At 39.9% G+C, this 20,544-nt stretch overlaps 1 protein-coding gene and 1 long non-coding RNA gene across 4 annotated transcripts in view; one reads left to right on the forward strand and one right to left on the reverse strand.

Moving 5' to 3' along the window:
* LOC104997055 overlaps nucleotides 1-3,435 on the reverse strand; it is a 19,353-nt gene extending 15,918 nt beyond the window's left edge. The window contains exon 1 of the long non-coding RNA XR_826281.1: nucleotides 2,843-3,435. This is a non-coding gene — a long non-coding RNA (uncharacterized LOC104997055). The remainder of the gene's footprint in view (nucleotides 1-2,842) is intronic.
* ADAMTS9 (ADAM metallopeptidase with thrombospondin type 1 motif, 9) overlaps nucleotides 1-20,544 on the forward strand; it is a 163,607-nt gene that overhangs the window by 117,176 nt on the left and 25,887 nt on the right. For 2 of the 3 annotated variants that reach the window (XM_010851525.1, XM_010851527.1), the window contains 2 exons: nucleotides 3,406-3,573; nucleotides 10,062-10,235. In XM_010851525.1, coding sequence (XP_010849827.1) covers nucleotides 3,406-3,573; nucleotides 10,062-10,235 — 342 coding nt within the window. The remainder of the gene's footprint in view (nucleotides 1-3,405; nucleotides 3,574-10,061; nucleotides 10,236-20,544) is intronic. The other variant, XM_010851526.1, reaches the window with a different exon arrangement.

Consider the following 20,544-nt stretch of genomic DNA (forward strand, 5'->3'; position numbering starts at 1 on the left):
AGTCGTGTCTGATTCCATGCGACCCCATAGACGGCAGCCGGCTCCTCCATCCCTGGAATTCTCCAGCTTCAGTTGTGTCTGACTCTGTGTGACCCCAGTTCGGCAGCCCACCAGGCTCCTCCGTCCCTGGGATCCTCCAGGGAAGAATACTGGAGTGGGTTGCCATTTCCTTCTCCAATGCATGAAAGTGGAAAGTGAAAGTGAATTCGCTCAGTCGTGCCCGACTCTTAGCGATCCCGTGGACTGCAGCCTACCAGGCTCCTCCGTTCATGGGATTTTCCAGGCAAGAGTACTGGAGTGGGGTGCCATTGCCGATGTAGCTAATCCAGGTATTTAAAAGAGTTTTAAGGTGTTATATTTAAAATCAACTTCCTCCATCTTTATTTCCTGGGTAATAGATGTTGGTTGCACCAGTAGCATTTCTCAGATGAATTATTATCAGTGATGCTGTTGATTTTCACTGTGCTGTTATGTTCCCAAAAGACATCTAACCACTTAATTGGAGTCATATAGGAAGAGATGTATACACATAAAGCATTTTGGTTATGCCATTTTGAAAACGCCATTTGCCTTCAATAATAGTACCTATCTCTGTGGTTATTGGAAGGATTAAATGAGATAATATATATAAAGTCTTTGAGTAGTACCTTGCACCTAATGAATGGGAGAAAGCTGTGCCTTTGCTAATTCTGCCTTTGTAGATTGCTCCCTAATATTAGGTTACCTCTTCTAGTGACCACTAAATGGATTTGTTTTATTTGTCCATTCAACACTTATTGAGCATCTGCTAAGTTCTAAGTATTCTACAAAGTGTTGGAAGTATAAGCCCATAGTGATAAACAAAGCTTCTGTAACCCCTGACCTCATGGAACTTACAGACCAATAGGTTACTAAATCTCCATTTCCACCAACTTTCTTCCTCCCCTCCATATTAAGGGACAGCTTGTCTGAACTGTTTGTATATTGAAATGATGATCCTTCAGGGTCAAACTTGCTTTCAATTGATACTTGTTCATCTGATTAATAAGATAGCTGTGTCTGTTTCTTCACCCTAATCAAACACATTACCACCCATGAACCCATATCCTCTAAATTCAGCTCATCTCCTAGAAAATAATATATTCTTGACTCCCCGTGCTGTTTTTCCCATCTCTGTCCGTATCATCACTCTAATCCAATTGCCCAAAGCAGAAAACCTGGAGGCCTTCCTGCCCCTGCCCTCTCCTATCCACCCCACAGCAGATCCATCAGGGAACTGTCATTCGTAGTTCAAAAACGGTTTTAAATTCACCAGCTTCCTTCACCCCTCCACTTTGCACCCTCATCAGTGCCACCATCACCTCTTGCTTGGACAACTGCGTTAGCTTCCTAAGTTTTCTTGTTTCCACTAATGCTGAATTTCTACCCATTGTCTACTCGGTAGTAAAAATAGAATTTTGAAACGAAAATTAGACTGTGTCTTACGCTAACTTAAAACCCCTCAGTGATTTTCCGTCTTGTGGAGAATAAAATACATTATTGTGACCTATTAGCTTGACATGGTCTGGCCCTCAGGAATGCCCCAGGGACTCCTCTTGCAGGCACTTCAGCCCCTTTTCTTCAGCGTACTCATGTCAGTTAGCAAATATGTATTTGTTTTTGTTGTCACTTGATTAATGCTGGTCTCCCTCACTGGTCTCTAAACTCCACAAGGGCAGGGATTATATCACTCTTATTTATCACTGTATTCCCAACACTTTGCATAATCCTGAAAACTTGGTAGGTGCTTAATAAATGTCTGCTGACTAAACAAATGAACGCACCTCAAACTCTAACTGTGCTTGTAATGTTGGTGGAAGTAACATTTTTAAATACTAAAATTAGTCACTAATAATAGGGATTATCTGTGTGTAAGTTGGTTTATAGGGAAACTTCTTGGAGATTCATTATAAAAGTCTTCTAGAATTGTAGCCCAAAGTCTTCATATACATCAAAACTCTAAAGGCTGAAAGATGGATATTTTTGATGTAGATATTTAAATTGGACTCCTTCCTTCCACACTGTATACTCCTTCCAGAATGACTACTCAAAATCATAATACTCACAAAATAAGAGCTCAAAAGAAAAAAACCTTTCCATCTCCTAAAGTAAAAAGTTAGGCCCAAATATATTAATACACATATTTTATATTTCTCTAGCAGCTACTTTGGAATTTTTATAATAGTCTATATTTACTAGAAAAAACATGTCTGGCACATATATGAATGGGATCACTTAGAGCTCGCTTGGTAATGGTGGTTCAATTTATATTAGGCTACATGTTTTACATGGTGCTATTTATCTATTAGACCTGAAAGGACACTTTGGCCATTTAAGTTAACAAAATCACAAAGTTCAAAGGAGAAACTAGAAACATTGAGTAGAAAGAAATGATACTTGAAATCTATTTTTGTTGCATTTTCACATTTTTACTCTTCATTCTTAAACTCAGTTCCCTCTGAAATGTAAGGACATTGTATTGGGAAATAATGTGTCTTGAAAACCGGAGCCAGCAAGCTTATGATCCAAGTGGTAATGACTTCTGTAATCGCTAATGAGGCAATGGACGTTGAATATCTCAGTGTACTCATTGGGGCCAGCCTCTTGCCTGTTCTACAAGAAGCTGTCATGTCACATTTTTGTCCCAACTCCATGAGCACTTTGATTCCTAAACCTTTCTGAGAAACCTACTCTGAAATCAAAGTCAAGTTTCTTAGATGTGGTCAGACAAGGTCACATTAAAACAGTTCAGTGAACCTGCAGATCAAAGTTGAAAGGTAATGCCTCCCTCCCAAACTTGGCACAGACCCACCTGCTAACTTACCTTTCAGTTTCTAACATGCCTTTTTCACCTCCTTTCCAATGGACTGGGAAAATGAGAGCTTATCCTCTGAAAAATGGTAGAAGAGTTTCCTTAAATCAATTCATAAGGAAATTGAACACAGCTGTATTTTGGAAATGTACCTTTATCCAAAAGAGTGGATCACGAGGCATTTTGTTGAAGAAATATCTTGACCAGAGACTGCATGAAGTGAGATGTCCAAAATAAATCCTTACTAATTCATAGTAGGACTTCTTTAAATCATAATTTCATGGTAATTTCAGGTTCGTGGGCTTATTTTTGGCCTATATTACCAGGATTTACCCTCACTCTTGAGTGACCCAAAATACTAGACAGGATTCCCACTGTCCATATTTTTTTCCTCCACTGCCACGTTCCTTCCATGTTGAGCCTTGAGATATTATCCAAAATGGCACTGCAGAGGGGGAGGGAATGGTGACTCTTGTTAGGCATGATCTTAACATCTCACGACCTAGGTTTTTATCAAATTTCTTGTGATTTAAAAAAAAAAAAAAAAACAACCTTGCCATTGCTTTATATTTCAGTGTTCTGTCTCTTGTGGTCGAGGGCATAAACAACGAAATGTTTACTGCATGGCAAAAGATGGAAGCCATTTAGAAAGTGATTACTGTAAACACCTTGCTAAGCCAAATGGGCACAGAAAGTGCCGAGGAGGAAGATGCCCCAAGTGGAAGGCTGGCGCCTGGAGTCAGGTGAGCAACACTTCTCCTGTAACGACTTCTTACTTCCCTTTGGCCACGTGGCTGACACCAGTGTGTTGGCTTGTTTCCCTGCTCAGTTTCAGTTTTTTAGAGGGGAGTGTGGAGACAGGGAAGGAGACAGCCTTATGTCAGAATGCTCACTAGCTGTGGGACCTTGGGCAAGTGGCTTCATCCCTTGGTGCTTTGGGTAATATATATACTAGGACAGTTGTGGGGATTAATTCTAAGTGGTGATAGATGTCAACTGTGTAGGACAGAGTAGCCCTCAATGCTTTGCTGATGGCTTTTTATTATTCACCATTTAGAAAACCACTAATTCAGATTCCAGTAAGGTTGACTATGGTTACCTGGCAGGAATTGAGTTCAGATTTACCTTTGAGGTTCTTAAAGAAAGAGCTGTCAATATGAAGGATTAAAGAATACTTCTCTGCCTGTTAGATTGTATACAGTAGAGGTGGGGGATAGATGGGGAAGTTTTCTGTCATTTCCTAGCTCTGTGACTTGGGGTGATTTGTGTGACCTTGCTGACCTGACTTCATATAGCTCTTGTGAGGATTTATTGCAGTAATGAATGCCACATACTTAGCTCAGTAGTCTTAACTCTAATAATCTCTCAAGAGAAATATTTTGTTTGAATGAGTGCAGTATGTGTATATCCAATGGGAAAGTGGGGGACGTACCCAAGAAACTGATGACAGTTAGACTCCACTAATTGTACACATTTGCTAAATTCAGTAGGTTTCCCTATTGAATTCAAGAGGGAACTTGAGAAGCTTTTGTTTACACATTAACAATTGGTGGGTGAACAGATCACTCATATCTGGCCCTTAAAGTATATCTTGTTACTCCTCACTTACACATTTCCTTAGCTTAGTTGAAGGTGCTTACTTAAAAGTAGTAAGGCCCAATGTCTTTTCACATATTCTGTGTGTAATATGCTCTTTCCCTCTGTTAATTTGATGCAGTGAGGTTTTGCTGAGTTTGTGGTTCTCCTGTGCAGTAGAGATGTATGCACATACTCTGGAGAATCAATAGGAAACCAGGTTCAAGGTTGGCAGCCTGTAGAATTGATTCTTTCAGAGCCTGGATCTTGATTCCTAACACCGCAAAGAAGCTTTGTACAGCTGTGTTAACATGAGAAGGAGTTGAGAATCCTCTATTTCAACATGAATGATAGGAAATTCCTCTAGAAACATGAATTTTTCTTAAATGCTCTGGGCTGCTGTCATTGTCCCCCATACCTCACAGTCATATTCCCCTTCACACAGAAATAAAATGTGGCCTGCATTGTACCCCAGCAGAATAGCCTCAGAGTGCTTTTATCATATCACATTTTGTTTTTATTTTTATTTTAACAAAGTGTCTGTGTCCAGCCAAAGCTAGTTCCTCTTCTGGCTTCTTTAAGGGATCAGATTTCTAGGCAGTATTTCGTACTGGTCATCAGTAATGGTTTGTCTCACTGACTACTGTCATCTCTGACTTCCAGCCCTTGTATTTTCGAGCTGTTCAATTCATGTAAAAGCCTATAGCTAACATTATTTAAGATACCACACCAATTAGCTTGTCCTCTTGCATACTTTCATGCTGTTATTTTTCTTTATGTCCCTTGGCCTCGACTTATCTATTTGCATCTTGTCGAGATGCACTTAATTGATAGTTGTTATAAAAGTCAGTTCATTTAAAAGAAGGATGATTAAAAGACTCTTTCACTCTTTATTGGTAAGCACAGAGTGAGTTTTACTCTCATATCCTGTGAACTTGATGGAAAGTCTAAAATTGCTCACAAAGCTGGGATGATTAGGTTTGAACCCTTGGGGTTTTTTCAAACATAAGGTAATAGGATTATCGGAATGCTTCCCCCAAAAAGACTGCACCTGTTCAAAATGATTGCTTAGGAAAGTCTAGTTACCTTTGTGGAAAATGCAAGTAAAAACAGTCGTGTAATGGTCTGTGGCCAACTTTCTAATGCTTGATTTGATTTATAGAAATGAATTATAAAAGCAGGCAAGATAAGATGCTACATGGGTAAAATCCGATTTGTGCAATTTTGAAACATACCTGAAGATAATCAGACCCAGAGGTTGATGGAGAAAGATAGTCTGCATGATTAAAGATTATTGGTTTACTAATGATCCCATGGTAAACAGAAATATCCCTAAGGCAGTAATATAAAGCAAGAATAATGATTATCCATTTGCAATAATTTTTAGAAGATTTTATATCTGGTTCTTCTGTTTTCTGCTGGTGGCTGTATTTTAGTCATCTCGTCTTCAGGGTAGGGGAAATAATTATTGTAATTTCTCATTATGTCAAAATGTCTGACAATAATAAGACATATAGAATAGTGGGAGAGGAAGCTAGTGCAGCCTTGCTAATCTTCTTTGTCTTTTCCTCACAATTAGTGTTTTGAGATTTAAAGTGGAATGTTTCACTTTTACATCTTTTGAACATCTTGAATGTGTCAAGGAAATTTTTCTAGTAAAAGAAGAACCTTAATTGAAAAACATACTCAAGTTTGAAAGCATTTTTTTTTTCAAAAGTTCATGTTCAGTTTGTTTAGATGATTTTGATAAAGAGCTGAGGGATGAAATTTTCAGACAAAATCAGCATCTGATTCTTGATTCAGCTTGATAACTGTGAAGGCTCTATAGGTCCATGATTCAAAAGCCTTCCAGAGTAAACATCGTTAATGTATCCTATTCCTATAAAAAAGCTTCCTAAACAAAAGAAGATTAAGAATAAACAATAAAAATGATCAGATTAGAATGAAAGTAACACTTTACCATTATTCATCTATCATGAATTCATTCAGCCCTGAGATACCAGTTTTTTTTTGATACTTGAACATTTCTGTGGTCAGGATGGTCCTTACATCTAATAGAAGGTCGTGATTAATTGCTCCTTTTTCTTTCTCAGTGATACAAAATGTAGCACTGTGTCTTGAAGTCAGGGAAACACTTGATTTTTTTAAAGTTCTTCAGTGCTCATGCCAAAATGGAAATCGGCAAATTGCATTATGAACCTATCAGCCATTTTTGGTTGGGAATTTTTTGTAACTACCATGAGAGTGGCTTGGTCATGTGATTATGAAGTGTTTAATGGAGAAACATGGCAGATGTGCAATGTGTGTCCTTTGAGAAATCTTAGAAACCCTATGCACATGGTCAGTGATGAGAACTAGAGTTGCCGTAGTGATATGTGCTGTCTGTGACTTGTATTTGAACTGCAAACGTTGATGTTGAATTGTTTGAATACAGTCCTTTCACCCACTCTTGCTGACGTAGTACAAAAGGCCGCATAATACTAGCACCATATCTTAAAACTGGAAGCCAAATCCTAGTCCACAGTGGCTTTGGTTTATTGCCTAGGATAGAACTTATTTGAATTACTTTTTGTTTTAGTTTTTGCTTGAGTTAGGGTGATTGTTCTTTGCTTTATTTATGTGCGAAGTATCTATGTAAAAGGTTTACTGGGAAGTATGAAATATATTTTATGCAAGATGCTTAGCATAGAACTAAGGTCTCCACTGGCAGTGATTTTGTAACTCTTGGGATGTTTGGAGGTGTCTGGAGACAGTTTTAGTTGTCTCAGTTTGGCAGAGGAGAGGGAATGCAACCGACGTGTAGTGGGATAGAGTCCAGGGATGCCCCTGAACTTCCTCCAATGCACAGGACAGTCTCCAACAAAAATGATTTCTTAGGTTGAGAAACCCTAGAATAGAGCCTGGCCTAGTAAGTGCTCACTAAGTTTGCTATTATTGTTACCAGTTGTTATTTATTAAAGTTAGTTCATACTTTAGTTAGTTATTAAAGTTTGTTATTTTTCAAGCTAATCCCTCCTTTGAATCCTGTCATGGCCATGATTGTAGCAGTCACACTGATAGAAAGTATGTAAAATTCTTTCTAGGCTTTCAAGTATGTACTACAGTTCCCTAAGCATCACAAGTTCCATAGAGATTTGTTTTATCTATAGAAAGAAGCATTAACTTTCTCCTTTAAATTGGTGAGTTCTGCATACTAACATTGCATAGCAGGGAGTCCAGAGAGATGAAACACAGCTCCTAGCTTAGTAGTTTGGAACTAAAAACATTTGCGTTCAAACCTGCACAAATAGACTGCCATGCAGGAATGATAGTTGCAGGAGGAGGGCACATGTTAATATGCTGCTCAACCTTTTTTCTTCTTAGAGTAACTAAAAACTGGACTACATAGAACAAGAATTAAGCACACACACGTGCACACACCACCACCATCAGCACCTCCAGGGTCACACAGAGGTCTTTCTGATGCTGTTTTATTCATAGGATTTCTGCACAAATCTCTCAGAATTTACCAAGCAAGCCTGGCTTGCTCTGTATGCTAAATGTTGCCTCCCCTGAGACAGCACAGGAAGAAAAGTCCAACACAGAGAACTAGCTCTGATGCAGTACACTTCATTTTGCACCAAGATTGCCATGAATGCAGTTTTCACAGAGGCAAGGCTTATTATACCTTGCTATGCATATAAGCCCTGTACAAATCTTTGAATATGTTAAGTCAGGGCTAGCTTTGGCAATATGAAAATCAAAAGCCACAATGACATTATTGTATAATTGAAACTTCCTCTGTCTTTATTTGCCCTTTGGAAAAAAATATTGAACATTGTAGAAATTATTTCTTAAATATTGGATGCTTATGGCTGATAATACCTTATCTTTGCTGAGCCATAAGTAATAATTTAGTAACAAACAGTGGCATCAAAAAGAAATTGCATTTACTTAGAACCTGAATAGTATACACCTGGAAATCCTTGAATGTTTTTTCCTTTTTCTTTACCTTATTAAAGCATGATGAGATTTTGAATATATATCAGCTCTATGCAAATTCAGACTTGTTTACTTAATTGTTCTTATTTTTTTCCTTGTGCTTTTACTTGGATACGTTCTGGAATTGTTCTGTTTTATGCTTAAGGCCCCAAATTCAAATACACAGAGAGTGTTTTGGTTGTTATTTGCTGTCCGTGGTTGACGATTTCTGTCATTCCTGTGCTATTTCTCCTATGTCATAGTTCATTCATTTAATGTGGAATCAATGGGAAATATACACATAGCTCCCCGAAGTATTACATGGCCATCTTCTGTAGACAAGGCAGTCACTTGTGCTCAGGCACCCTCTCATTCCACCCAGAGCACAATGACTTTAAATGTCTGATTTCTTGTGGGTCACAAACTCATTCAATCCAATTAATACAATTAAACCCAAACAATAGTAGCAATGTTGCTCTAAAATATTTCCTTCTCTTCAGCTAGCTTTGATGTGAACGCTTAAGCTCCTTGCCTGGCAGACTTATCTGAAATGATATGATTTCCCAAGCTGCCTTCTAAATATTATCACCTGTTTTTTTAGAATCTGAAATGGAAATAATACTAATATGCACCAGAATTCATTAGGGGTGCTTCTTGATAGTAAATTCCCATTAGCCTCAGAGTACGATGAATCCTGCTGCAGGGTAGCTGGACAGGAATTTTTATCTAATTTAAAAGCTTGATTCTACTCTGTATGAAGACTTCCTCTTAGGAATATGATATTAATGTATGTTAAGCTTGTTTTCTCAGTCAGACAAATGAATGGAGGCTCAGCTATCACACAAACTTGGAAACAATTTTTAATAGCTAAGTGAAATAATAGGCATTTCTTTCCAGTTAAATGTTGCCTTTAGTTTCTCACTGTCAAAAGCTTAATAAAGATAATAATTCTTGGCTGCCCATGAGTGAGATTATAAAACCCAGTAACGAGGAAACCACTAAAAAATTAATTTAGAGAAAAGTTAATTGCAGATTAATAGGGTGTTTTGCAGCTTGGTCAACAAAATGTTTCAGCCTGATTAACAGTACATTTCACAGGCTGAAAACACAACGCCCAAGGAAATAGTTTTTCTCTGTCAGCTTTTATTTTTCATACATTCATCCGAATTCCCCTATCTCTAGTAATAGGAGCAAGAAGAAGAGGAGACTGGAGAAAATAATTCTACTTATAAGGCCATAAAATCTTCAGTGATTTTCTCTCCTTGAGTTATAATTTTCATCTGCCAAGAAATTCTCTTGTGTGCAACTGTCTCTCCAATTTTCAAGGCCCTCCAACCTTCCGGGATAGAAATCACTTGGGATTTTCATTTCCCATGGCAGCAGTACTCTAGGATGTACTGAATGTTTCTGAATGATGTCTCCCAGCCTCTTCCATTGTCCAGGAGTTTTGTTAACTTGAGAAATTACCCCCAAACTTGAGTCTCTTCCTCACTCAACTGGCTTTGTTAGGCAATGAGGCTGCAGATTTTAGACATTTCCTGGGTCCCTTTCACTGGAAATTAGAAAACCCCGTGATGACTGTGAAGATCATTGGATTAGGAATGCCATCCCCAGGTCCTTGACCCTCTCCACCCTGATGACCGCCCCCTCCCACCAACAATCCAGAGCTCCCACTTACATCCTCTTGTCCTTGCAGTGCTCCGTGTCGTGCGGCCAAGGCGTTCGGCGGAGAAATGTGGGCTGTCAGATGGGAACGCACAAAACGGCCAGAGAAACCGAGTGCAACCCCTACACCCGACCAGAGTCGGAGCGCGCCTGCCAAGCCCCGCCGTGTCCGCTCTACGCGTGGAGGGCAGAGGAATGGCAAGAAGTAAGTAGAGCCAGGAAGCGGGCACCTGCCAGCCTCTCGCTCAGCCCCCTTGCTATCATCACATCCGTTCCCCTGTGAAGCCCTCCAGCGCAGTGACCAGGCTGGCGTTTTCCCACCAGGTCACTGTCAGAGGGCAGGAGTTCGTTCCAGGCAGGGTGGGAGAACTCCTCCTTTTTCTGCCATTCCAACGCTTGTGTTCTTGATGTTGCAAATCTGGCTGCCTCCAGAAAAAGTTGAACAGGCCGTGGGCCAAATGCATGAAGATAACTTTCCCAGAAGGAGGGGGAGATGGAAGAAATATTTTTGAATGTGTGTATTCAGACGTGGTCATTTGCGTAAGTTCAAACAGCCACTGGGCAGACCCTAGGTAGGATCTCCTCTGGAATTTTTTTTTTCTTCCACGGCTTCAGCCATCAGCTGGGAGGCAGGCATTTCATTTGAAACCCGGATTAATTAGTGAAGGATTTTCAACATTTAAAAAACTGTGAGTGCCTCCGAAGAACTGCTCCGTTGATGCAGAAATAGACCAATTTGTTTTTCTCCAAGTTAATGTCTAGTTAAAGAAAACACTAAGTGTCCCTGAGGAATGGCCTGGCTCTAGCAAGGATAGGACTTTCGTAGGGAGGATCCTCTGTTTCCAGTGGAGAAGATTCAGTTGTAGACAAGGGAGGAAAAGATATTTTTAAAAGCAATACTTTATCTACTGACATTGGAATGAAACAGAAAGCACAAGGTGTAAAATGTTCAGAGATAGGAAGTTGAGACAGGAATTTCCCACCAGGAATAGTTTTTCAGGACAGGAGAGACAGTGCCTGGCACTCTGGTGAGTGCTTTATATTCAGTTCAGTTCAGTTCAGTTCAGTCGCTCAGTCATGTCTGACTCTTTGCGACCCACATGTTTATTTTTATTATGGTGTAAGATTGAGGTCCAGTTTTATTCTTTTGCATATGGTGCTTTGGATATTATGAACCTTTTAACCATATTAATTCCTCCAGCCTATGAGCACAGAATCTTTCCATGTATTTCTGCCCTCTTCAGTGTCTTTTATTAGTTTTCAATGTACAGATCTTTCACCTCCTTGGTTAAATTTATTCCTAGGTGTTTTATTCTGTTTTATTCCATTTTAAATGGGATTTGTTTTCCTATAACTGCATTTTTAATCCTTGTGGGGATTCAGCCTTCCAGCTCTGTTCTTCCCTCTCTCTCACCTTCCTGATTGATTATTTCCATTGTTTTCAGTCATCTCTTTTCTTTAGGAGTCTCACCCTCTCTGCTAAAAGAAAACAAAAATTTTTTTTTTCTCATTTTCCTTTTCAAAGGAAACTCTAGGGTTTTTTTTTATTATTATTTTCTTTTCTTTCTTTTCTTTTTTTCACTTTTATCAGACAGTGGTAGAGAGGAATAGCTAGAGCAGTTATATTTCAAATTAATTGTACTTGAGCCACACAAGTTGCTGGGAACCCCAGAGGCTGTAGAATTCTTCAGATGTGGTTCATATCCTGGCACTGCCACACTTCAGACGCCTGGCTTAGAACAAGGATGCCTAATTTTCTGAGCTGTGAGTTTGCCATCTATAAAATGGTAAAATGGTAACTATGCAAAGTCCCTCTGAGAAAACTATAAATAATCGAGTGGCTTGGGGATTGACAGGGTGAGATATGGAAGGGAGAAAAGATTTCTTCGTCTCTGCCTGTGTGTCACCACTCAACACTCTTTCTGATTCTTGCTTCAGACCTACCACTGCCTGCTCTCTCCCTCTCTGTCTTCATGTCCTGCCAAACTCCACCCTGTGTGACTGCTCCAAGGAGCACAGAGTAAGAGTGTTCAGAAATGAATCTAAGCTGACAGCTGACGCTGTAGCCAACTTTTGAAAACGCTGGAGTCAGTTGGAAAAATGCATGCTCCATTGACACTTCTTTCTGACTCCCACAGACTAGAAATCTTGCCAGACATGCACTGAGGAGATCCTCTTCTCTAATCATCCAAAACGTGCCTAGAAATTTACATCTTTGCATGTGCCATGCAGATTGATCTTTCTAAATCCTTCCTCAAATATTGCTTTCAAATGCCATGTAAGAACAGAAGACCTACGAAGAAAGCCTGGCCTGTGGCTAAATTTAGAAGCTGATCATACGGAAGCAATGAGAAAAGCAGACTCTGATAGTTACCCTCCTGCCAACATGCTTCCCCATCAGCCTGAACCCAAAGTAAAGAGTTGGAGACTAGTGGACCTGGTTAGTGAGGGGGATTGGAGGCCCTCATATGACACTAAGCTGGCCAAAGTGAGTCTCAGGGCTGCTAGATGGTAGAGGGAGAAGTTCCATCAAAAGCCATAGTTTCTCATTAGCAGGGCATGCTGGTGGTCCTTTCCTAACATCCCCTTGGCCACAAGGCTTCAAGGGAATGCTGTGAGCAATTGGGCAACCACCTTCATAAGCCATGTCAGGAAAAGAGTGGCCTCTCATCCTACTTACCTGGGGCAGCCCTGGTGTAATTGTTAATTGCCCCTACTTCCATGGTCTAAAGTGTCCTTGTTAAACAGTCAACTGGGTGGTCACTTGATAGTCCACCCCCTTCATGCTCCCCTCAATCAACCTGCACCTTCATTCTGGTTCTCTCCTCCTCTGCACCCACTCACTCCACTTCCATTTTACCTGATATGTGCAGACACATGTCTTAACTTCCCTCCCCTCATCAAGTGACACCTTGACCTAATGTCGGTGAGATGTCAGGGCACAGCCTTAGAGCCCAGTGAATCAGATGCTGGACACTTGCTACCCCCATCCCATCCTGTTATGGGAAGTTCTCTTCTTCTTAGCTGTTCTTGACAGCTAACTCAGAGCTGTTGTTTGCTTTCTACATGTGCATTTTTTCATTTTGCTTCCCCCTTGGACACTATTAAAAACCCACCTGCTTGTTGGCAAGATGTACTTCATGCCAGGCATATAGCAAATGGCACCCTCTTCTTCATGAGAAATAATCCAAGTGTCCACCTTGAGAAGCATGAGTTCCACCTATGCACAATAGCGTGATCATCAGGAATGTTGTATACAGTCACACAGGTTGTACACTGTACAAGCCCAAGGCTGCCATTCCCATAGGCTACAATGTGAGGGGCATCGTCTATGATTATCTGGCACAGTGGCCCTAATACAAATGATAATAAAAGTAATACATCTCGTTGTTCATTAAGCTATGGACCAAGCACTCTATTGAGTATTTTTATATGGAGGACCTCATTTAACCTTTTCCATAACTCTCTGGTGTTGTAATTAAATTTTTATCCTCACTTAAAGATGAGGAAGCTGGAGGCTTAGCTAAGTTAATTCATCCAAGTTCATGTAGTTACTAAGTAATAAGGCTGGGATTTGAAGCCCAGAAGCCTGACCTCAGGAATACATGCTCTGAATCGTTACAGTCTACCTCCTCCCGTGTTGACATGCACCCAAGGTGAATTCTTTTATTTTATTTTTGGCTTGGCCAGCCTCTTTCAGCATAGTTGGCATCAAAGTATTAGTAGAATTCTCTAGAGGGTGACTGCCCCACCCTCTTCTTAAAATGAAATTCTTGGTCCAGTTGGTTGATAATCAGACCTTAAGGCATGTGGTTGAGGGGAAGTCTTGATGAAGATGGAGCATGTCATTAGTCCCCTTTGTGTATTGAGAGGCCTGTTGACTATACTGGGGAAGGGGGATTAATGTTTATTCATGGTACCACAAGGATAGAGCCTGGACTTTCAGATATAGCACAAAATAATTGAAGAAGAGAAAAATGCTCTCTTCAGAAAACCACAGTGTTGTAAACAAGACCACCTGGGACTCTGGGAAATTGACATCAAATCTATGGGCTCCATTTACTTCATCTGCAAAATGGGTATTATATGTCAGACTTTGCTGAATCCAGGTCTTAGGTTAAATGAGGTTAAGGGAGGGATTCGGTGCAGTGCCTAGCATATTTTAGGCCTTTCGCAAATGTTACCCCTCATTGGTACATGAAGTCTTGATGGAGAGTTCAGATGATGACCACCGTTTCAGCAAAGACTGTGTATCACAGTGCTGGGCTTTTAAGATCACCTGCCAACTTTGGGCTAGTTATTTAGCTTTTCACTGCTCAGTTTTACTCACTTTTGAATTATTATGCTCTTGGGGCTGAGTTTAAGAAATTGACTTTTTAATTCTTTTGAAAATTACCATCATAACAAACTTATAATATTATAATCTATAAATTTATAGATTATCAAAAGCCCTATAAGTAAGCTAATGAATTTACTCATAGCTTACTTATAGGGCTTTTGATTAAATATGAATTCTGAGTATGTGGGTTATACATCCCTTAGCTTTAAGGAGTAAATCTTCCAGGACTTACGAGTGCTCTTTTTTTTTTTACCTTTTCTTACCTTTACCCAGAATACTCTCCTTCCTCCCTAGTACCTCTGTAACACAATAAGGCTGACCTCCTCCTTTCCTTATTTGAGTGACCCTTGCTCATCCTTCAAGTCTCAGACAAGATGTCGTATCTTTTCAGAAGCCCTTGCTGATCATACCTCCCCTCGAATGACTGAGTCAGGTAGCCCTCCTGTCCACTCTCGTTGCACCTTGAAAATACTCTGCTTCAGTAGTTAGCGCTCTGAATCGTTTTTGCCCATCTTTGCTGTTGATATTGTCAGCTGTTTGAAGTCATAAAGCTTGTTCACCAGAGTTTTCCCCAGCTTTTAGCACAGTGGCATTGAAGACACTTTATGAATGAATGACTCCATGAATGAATGCAGTGAGAGAATAATAGGTAGAGGGAAGAAAGGAAGGAAGAAAAGAAGGAAGAGAAGGAAAGAGGAAGGAAGGAAGAGAGGGAGGGAGGGAGAGAGAAAGAAAGGAAGAAAGGAAGGAAGGAAGGAAGGAAGGAAGAAGAAAAGACTTTATAAAACAATACCTGGTAATTGGCTTCAACTCTAAAATCACAGCATTGTAACATGTCTTTTAGAATAGTCAAACAAGCTCTGTTTTTCCTGTAAGGACAGCTGTTTTACTTTCCTGTCACATTGCCATGGACAAGCTGTGCTCAGATCTGCCTGGCCTTTGTTGAGCTGCCCACCCCATGGCTGTTTGACCCAGTGCAGGGACTTGAACCACTCTAACGCATATTTGTATTCTAAAAACTTTTATTGATATCAGCTGTAAAATGATTCCCAAGTTCATCTTCTTAGCACAGAAAAATTAGTCATGAACTGCAGGTCCTTGGCCAGTTGGTTACAAAGATTTTATGAAGTTTACAGTAGGGAGTGATCAGGTTTTGATGTGTGAACAAGGGCCAAATACTAACTCTTTATTACTCATTCCTTCATTCATGTATTCAACAAATCTTTATAGAGTCTGCAAAGTGCCAGGCATTAGGCGTTACGGTTACAATAGAAAATGTGGAATTGCTATGGTAGGGATTGATTATCTAGTGAAAGAGACGGACAGAAGACAAGCAAACAGATATGTTCTATGAAATCACCAATTATGAAAAGTGCTGTGATGGAAAAAAAAAACAATACAGACAAGGTGCTGAGATAGAGAATGATAGGCTAGCCCTACCTTCTCTAGGGTGGTCAGGGGTAAACGCCAAGAGGCAGTGATTCTAGGTAGAAGAGAGAAGGAGGACAGAGCCCAGCGTGTCTGTGGACTTGTGATCAGTGATTTTTGATGTTCCTACTGGGACACACTGAAGGCTGAGGTGATGGACATCTGTGTTTGTTTGTTTGTTTTAATCAATAAAGAATTTTAAAATTATGTACGTTTTTAGACATAATGCTATGACATAGTTAGTAGATTATAGTGCAAATATAATTTTTTGTGTGCCTTGGAAAACTAGGAAACCCATGTGACTCACTTTATTGTGATATTCCCTTTATTGTGATGATCTGGAACCAAACCCATTGTGTCTCTGAGGTGTGTTTGTATTGGTTGAATGAGTGAATGACTTTAAAGTTACAAAATGTATCCACACAGTTATTTCTGCCTTTTACCCTGGCACATATAATATTTTAGGACAAAGATGCCCAAACTCCACTTTTAAAATGAACCTGTTGTAATTTGAAGGTTATTTTTCCTTTTTTGGATGTAAAGCAATGTTAGGATAAATTAATTTTTACTGTCTGTTCCTTTTAGCCAAAGACTCTGTTTAGCACAAGCAGAACACCATACTGTCAAGTTCTTCACTTGTTCTTTTGCTTGCTTTCCCACACACTATTTAACAATGACAGCCTGACCCTAGTAAGAGCACAACACATTCTTTCCTCCATGGAGAAAATCAGCAACCATACAGGTTGAGCAGGTGAATATGAAGAATGATTTTCTTTCCTCCATGGTTAGAGCACCTAAGCAAAAAAAGTAAAGCAACTCGATTCCAGTCTTTTAGGAAAGACAATTTCTACTCATTGCATTAAATGATCCTTTTTAGACATCACCCTGTGGTCAGTCAAACTAGCTAAATAAAATAGTTCCTTAAAAGTTTATTTTATATCTTCCTCACCCTCAAATTTAAAATGTTATTTCCTCCCTGTGAGTTTCAACACATTTATAGTTACATGTAGCCCATGGAACAAGGAGCAAACTACCCAAGTTAACCCAGGGCTGTGATAGTTGCTTACTGAATCACAGATATGCTGAATTTCAGAGAGGCTGGTAGTGTGTCTTATATACTTTGTATAGAATTTTCTAAAAGCTATAAAGAAATTGGAGGAAAATCTTCTGAAAATTAAAATAAGCTTAGTTGAGCTTTTCCATCTGTTTTCCAGAATATTCTAGGTCATATTCCAGGACAGAGGTAAGAGTCATAAATCTTACATGGGTGGAATGGGTGGTATTACTGAAAGCTAATAAAATCCTATAGTATGGGCTGGATTGCTTTCTGATTACCCAGCCCCTATACTCTGGTTAGGATTTAAAACCCCAGGAGAACGCCTATGCTAAGTGATTTTCAGAGCCACTGTTGACTCATTCCAAACCACTGGGCAAGTCACTTATTTACTTACTTTAGTTATTCTAAAAGTTATATTCAAAATAAGGTTTCCCAATGCCCTTTGCCACCATTGGCAAAGTAGTTTTTATGGTAGTTAAGCATTACTTAAGATCAAGGGAGAAACATCTAACAAGCAGAAAAGTAACCCTTGCTTTTCTGCTCTAAACTGTTACTTATTGATACAGCTTAAAGTCCTATGGATTAGTGAAAATGAAAGAGGACACTGGAAGGTTTAGTCCAGGTTGACTGCTCAGTAATCATGTTCTTCTCTGCGCTACCTAAGTCCTGATTTCTCAGGAATTACCTTTTCTGTGGGGAGTTAAGTATGTCTTCTGCACAGATCTACACATCACAAATTAGCCAGTTTTGTTTTGTGACATTCAATGGCTCATTTAGCTTTTTTTAATGAAGTAACAGAAACATTACTACTTCACAATGGTTCTCAGTATCCTTCGGGAGAAGAGAAATCCCCAAAACTGCTGAGTCAGAGCTGAGCTGCATCAGGCACAGCTAGTCTCCTGCACTGGGAGGAAAGGATTTACTCCTCTCTGCTCATCTCACACTGTTTTCTATTCAGATTTGTGCCCCAGAAAAATTATGAATGATTCCATAACCCTAGATGTTGAGTTTGAAGCAACAGAAATTTTAAATTAAATTTGCAAATATTTGATAAGGAGCTATCAAGATACAGCCACATACATACCCCCTCTACTTTTTCAAAGAACAAAGCAGCTCACAAAAGACATGGATATACCAGGTGACCCAGTGTTTCTAACTCCTAAGGATACACCCAAAGGAATTGAAGTCAGGTGTTCGAATTTGCATACAAATGTTAATAGCAGCACTCTTCATAATAGCCAAAAGACTGAGACAACCCAAATGTCCATTAACATTTGAATAAACAAAAGGTGGTATATCCATACAATGGACTATTCAGCCATAAAAAGGAATGAAATACTGATCCATGCTCAATATGGCAAGACCTTGAAAGCATTCTGCTAATTGAAAGAAGCCAGACAAAAACAGGCCACATATTGGATGATTCCATTTCTATGAAATACCCAGAACAGGCAAATCCATGAAGACAGAAAGTAGCTTGGTAGTTGCAACAATCATTATGAGAGAAAGAGGGAATGAGGAGTGATTGCTTAATGGGTGTAGGGTTCCCTTTTGGGGTGACATGATTTCACAACATGGCCAGTGATTACATGCCACTGAATTGTATACTTTCAAATGGTTAAAATGGTGAATGGATTATGTCTATTTTCCTAACCAAAAAAAAAAAAAAGAAAGAAGGAAGGAAGGAGAAAGGAAGGAAGAAATGAAGAAAGAAAGAAAAAGAAAAGCAAGGCAAGGGGTATATGAGGTAAGACATCTCTGGGTCAAGCTGAATTCCATACTCAAATGCCTTTGGGATAAGGCAGGTCATAAAAGCAAAGGAGACTTGTCAGAGACAAAAGAAAAATGGGATCTGTGATGCTCTCTAGACTAAAAGGAAAAAGTTTAAAATATATTATGTGAACAACAATGACAGTTCACAGTAGTCAGATAAGGCCCTAAGACAACAGAGTTTATAATCCCTGGTTAAAGGAAACCTAAGCTGTCCTTGACACAGGTTGGTTACAGTACCTTTCCTATGTAATCTAGAGTCTTGAAATGTTGAGTAACACAGATGCTTTAGATAGGACAGGCTTTGGAAGACCTTTAACAGCACAGATAACTAAGGTGAAACTTCTACAGTGGGGTTTGCTCTTGGTCAAAGTAAAATGAGATAAGTAATTTGTGGTCAGCACAAAGATCATTCTAGATTGAAACATACCACTTGCTCTATGTTCTCCACATGGTTTATGGGAATAAAAAACATCTATCCTGTTTACCTCACAAAGAGATGGATAGCCTGAGATCTTTAGGCGGCTAAATCCTAGTTTATTCATCTGAAAAATGGAAATTATAGTAGTGGCTCAATCTTGATCCCTAGCTGTCTACTTCTTTAATGTCCATCTTTGCTACTAAAACACAGCTCATCTCTGTGCTCTTTGTTTCCATTACCATTCATCCAGACCCATCATAGGGCCAGACACTTAGGAACTTGGTGGATACTGGCCAGATGATCCAGGGATGACACCAATTCAGTCTGGAGAAGAAAAGCTATCCTCAGGTGCCTGAGGGTGGTTATTTGTAGGAAACAAAACTTGTCCTTTATGCTCCCTTGGAATTAACCACTAGGACAAGAGGTTGGAGTCAGCAAAGAGATAGGCTTAGTTCTGTGTTATGAAATGGACCACCTGAACAGGGAATAACTTCCCTGACTCTAGAGGTATTTCAACATCAATATCTAGAGGCCATATGTTTTAAAGAGATTTAGTGTTTGACTGTGGAGAAGGCAATGGCACCCCACTCCAGTACTCTTGCCTGGAAAATCCCATGGATGGAGGAGCCTGGTGGGCTGCAGTCCATGGGGTTGCTAAGAGTTGGACACGACTGAGCGACTTCACTTTCACTTTTCACTTTCATGCATTGGAGAAGGAAATGGGAACCCACTCCAGTGTTCTTGCCTGGAGAATCCCAGGGACGGGAGAGCCTGGTGGGCTGCCGTCTATGGGGTCGCACAGTGTCGGACACGACTGAAGCAACTTAGCAGCAGCAGCAGCAGCAGTGTTTGAGTGAGTGAAGTAAGGTTCATTCCAAATCCAATTTTCATTCATTCACGCTTTCATTGCTTCATCCTGACAGTCACTTATTGAATGCTGATCATTATGGCAGAAACAGTATTGTTGTTACCAAGTTCAAGCTCATGCTGCTTGCCACATGACGTATCAGTAAATCGAGGGATGAGGTATTGGGGCAAGGAATAGCAATTTTCTGACTTTATTCAGAAAGCCAGTGGACCAAGAAGATGGTGGACTAGTGTCCCAAAGAACCATCTTAACCAGAGCTAGACTTACTGGTTGTTGCAGACTTCTTGATACCAGAATTCTTTGTTCTCAGAGCTGTCCAAGTAGGCCTGGTCACAAGGTTCCCATAAACCTCCAATAGGACCATTGTTATTTTCTTTTTGGCAACTTTTTATCCTTGTATGAATGAATACTTTAAAGGTCAGAGCTTTGAGAATGGGCTGTAACATACATTACAGGCAACATTCTTTTATAAAAGGTGCAGAGGCAGATGGCTAAGTACAGGCTGCTGCTGCTGCTGCTGCTAAGTCGCTTCAGTCGTGTCTGACTCTGTGCAACCCCGTAGATGGCAGCCCACCAGGCTCCCCCGTCCCTGGGATTCTCCAGGCAAGAACACTGGAGTGGGCTGCCATTT

This window comes from Bison bison, unplaced genomic scaffold (assembly GCF_000754665.1).
Source record: "Bison bison bison isolate TAMUID 2011002044 unplaced genomic scaffold, Bison_UMD1.0 scf7180017864304, whole genome shotgun sequence".
Taxonomy (NCBI): Eukaryota; Metazoa; Chordata; class Mammalia; order Artiodactyla; family Bovidae; genus Bison; species Bison bison.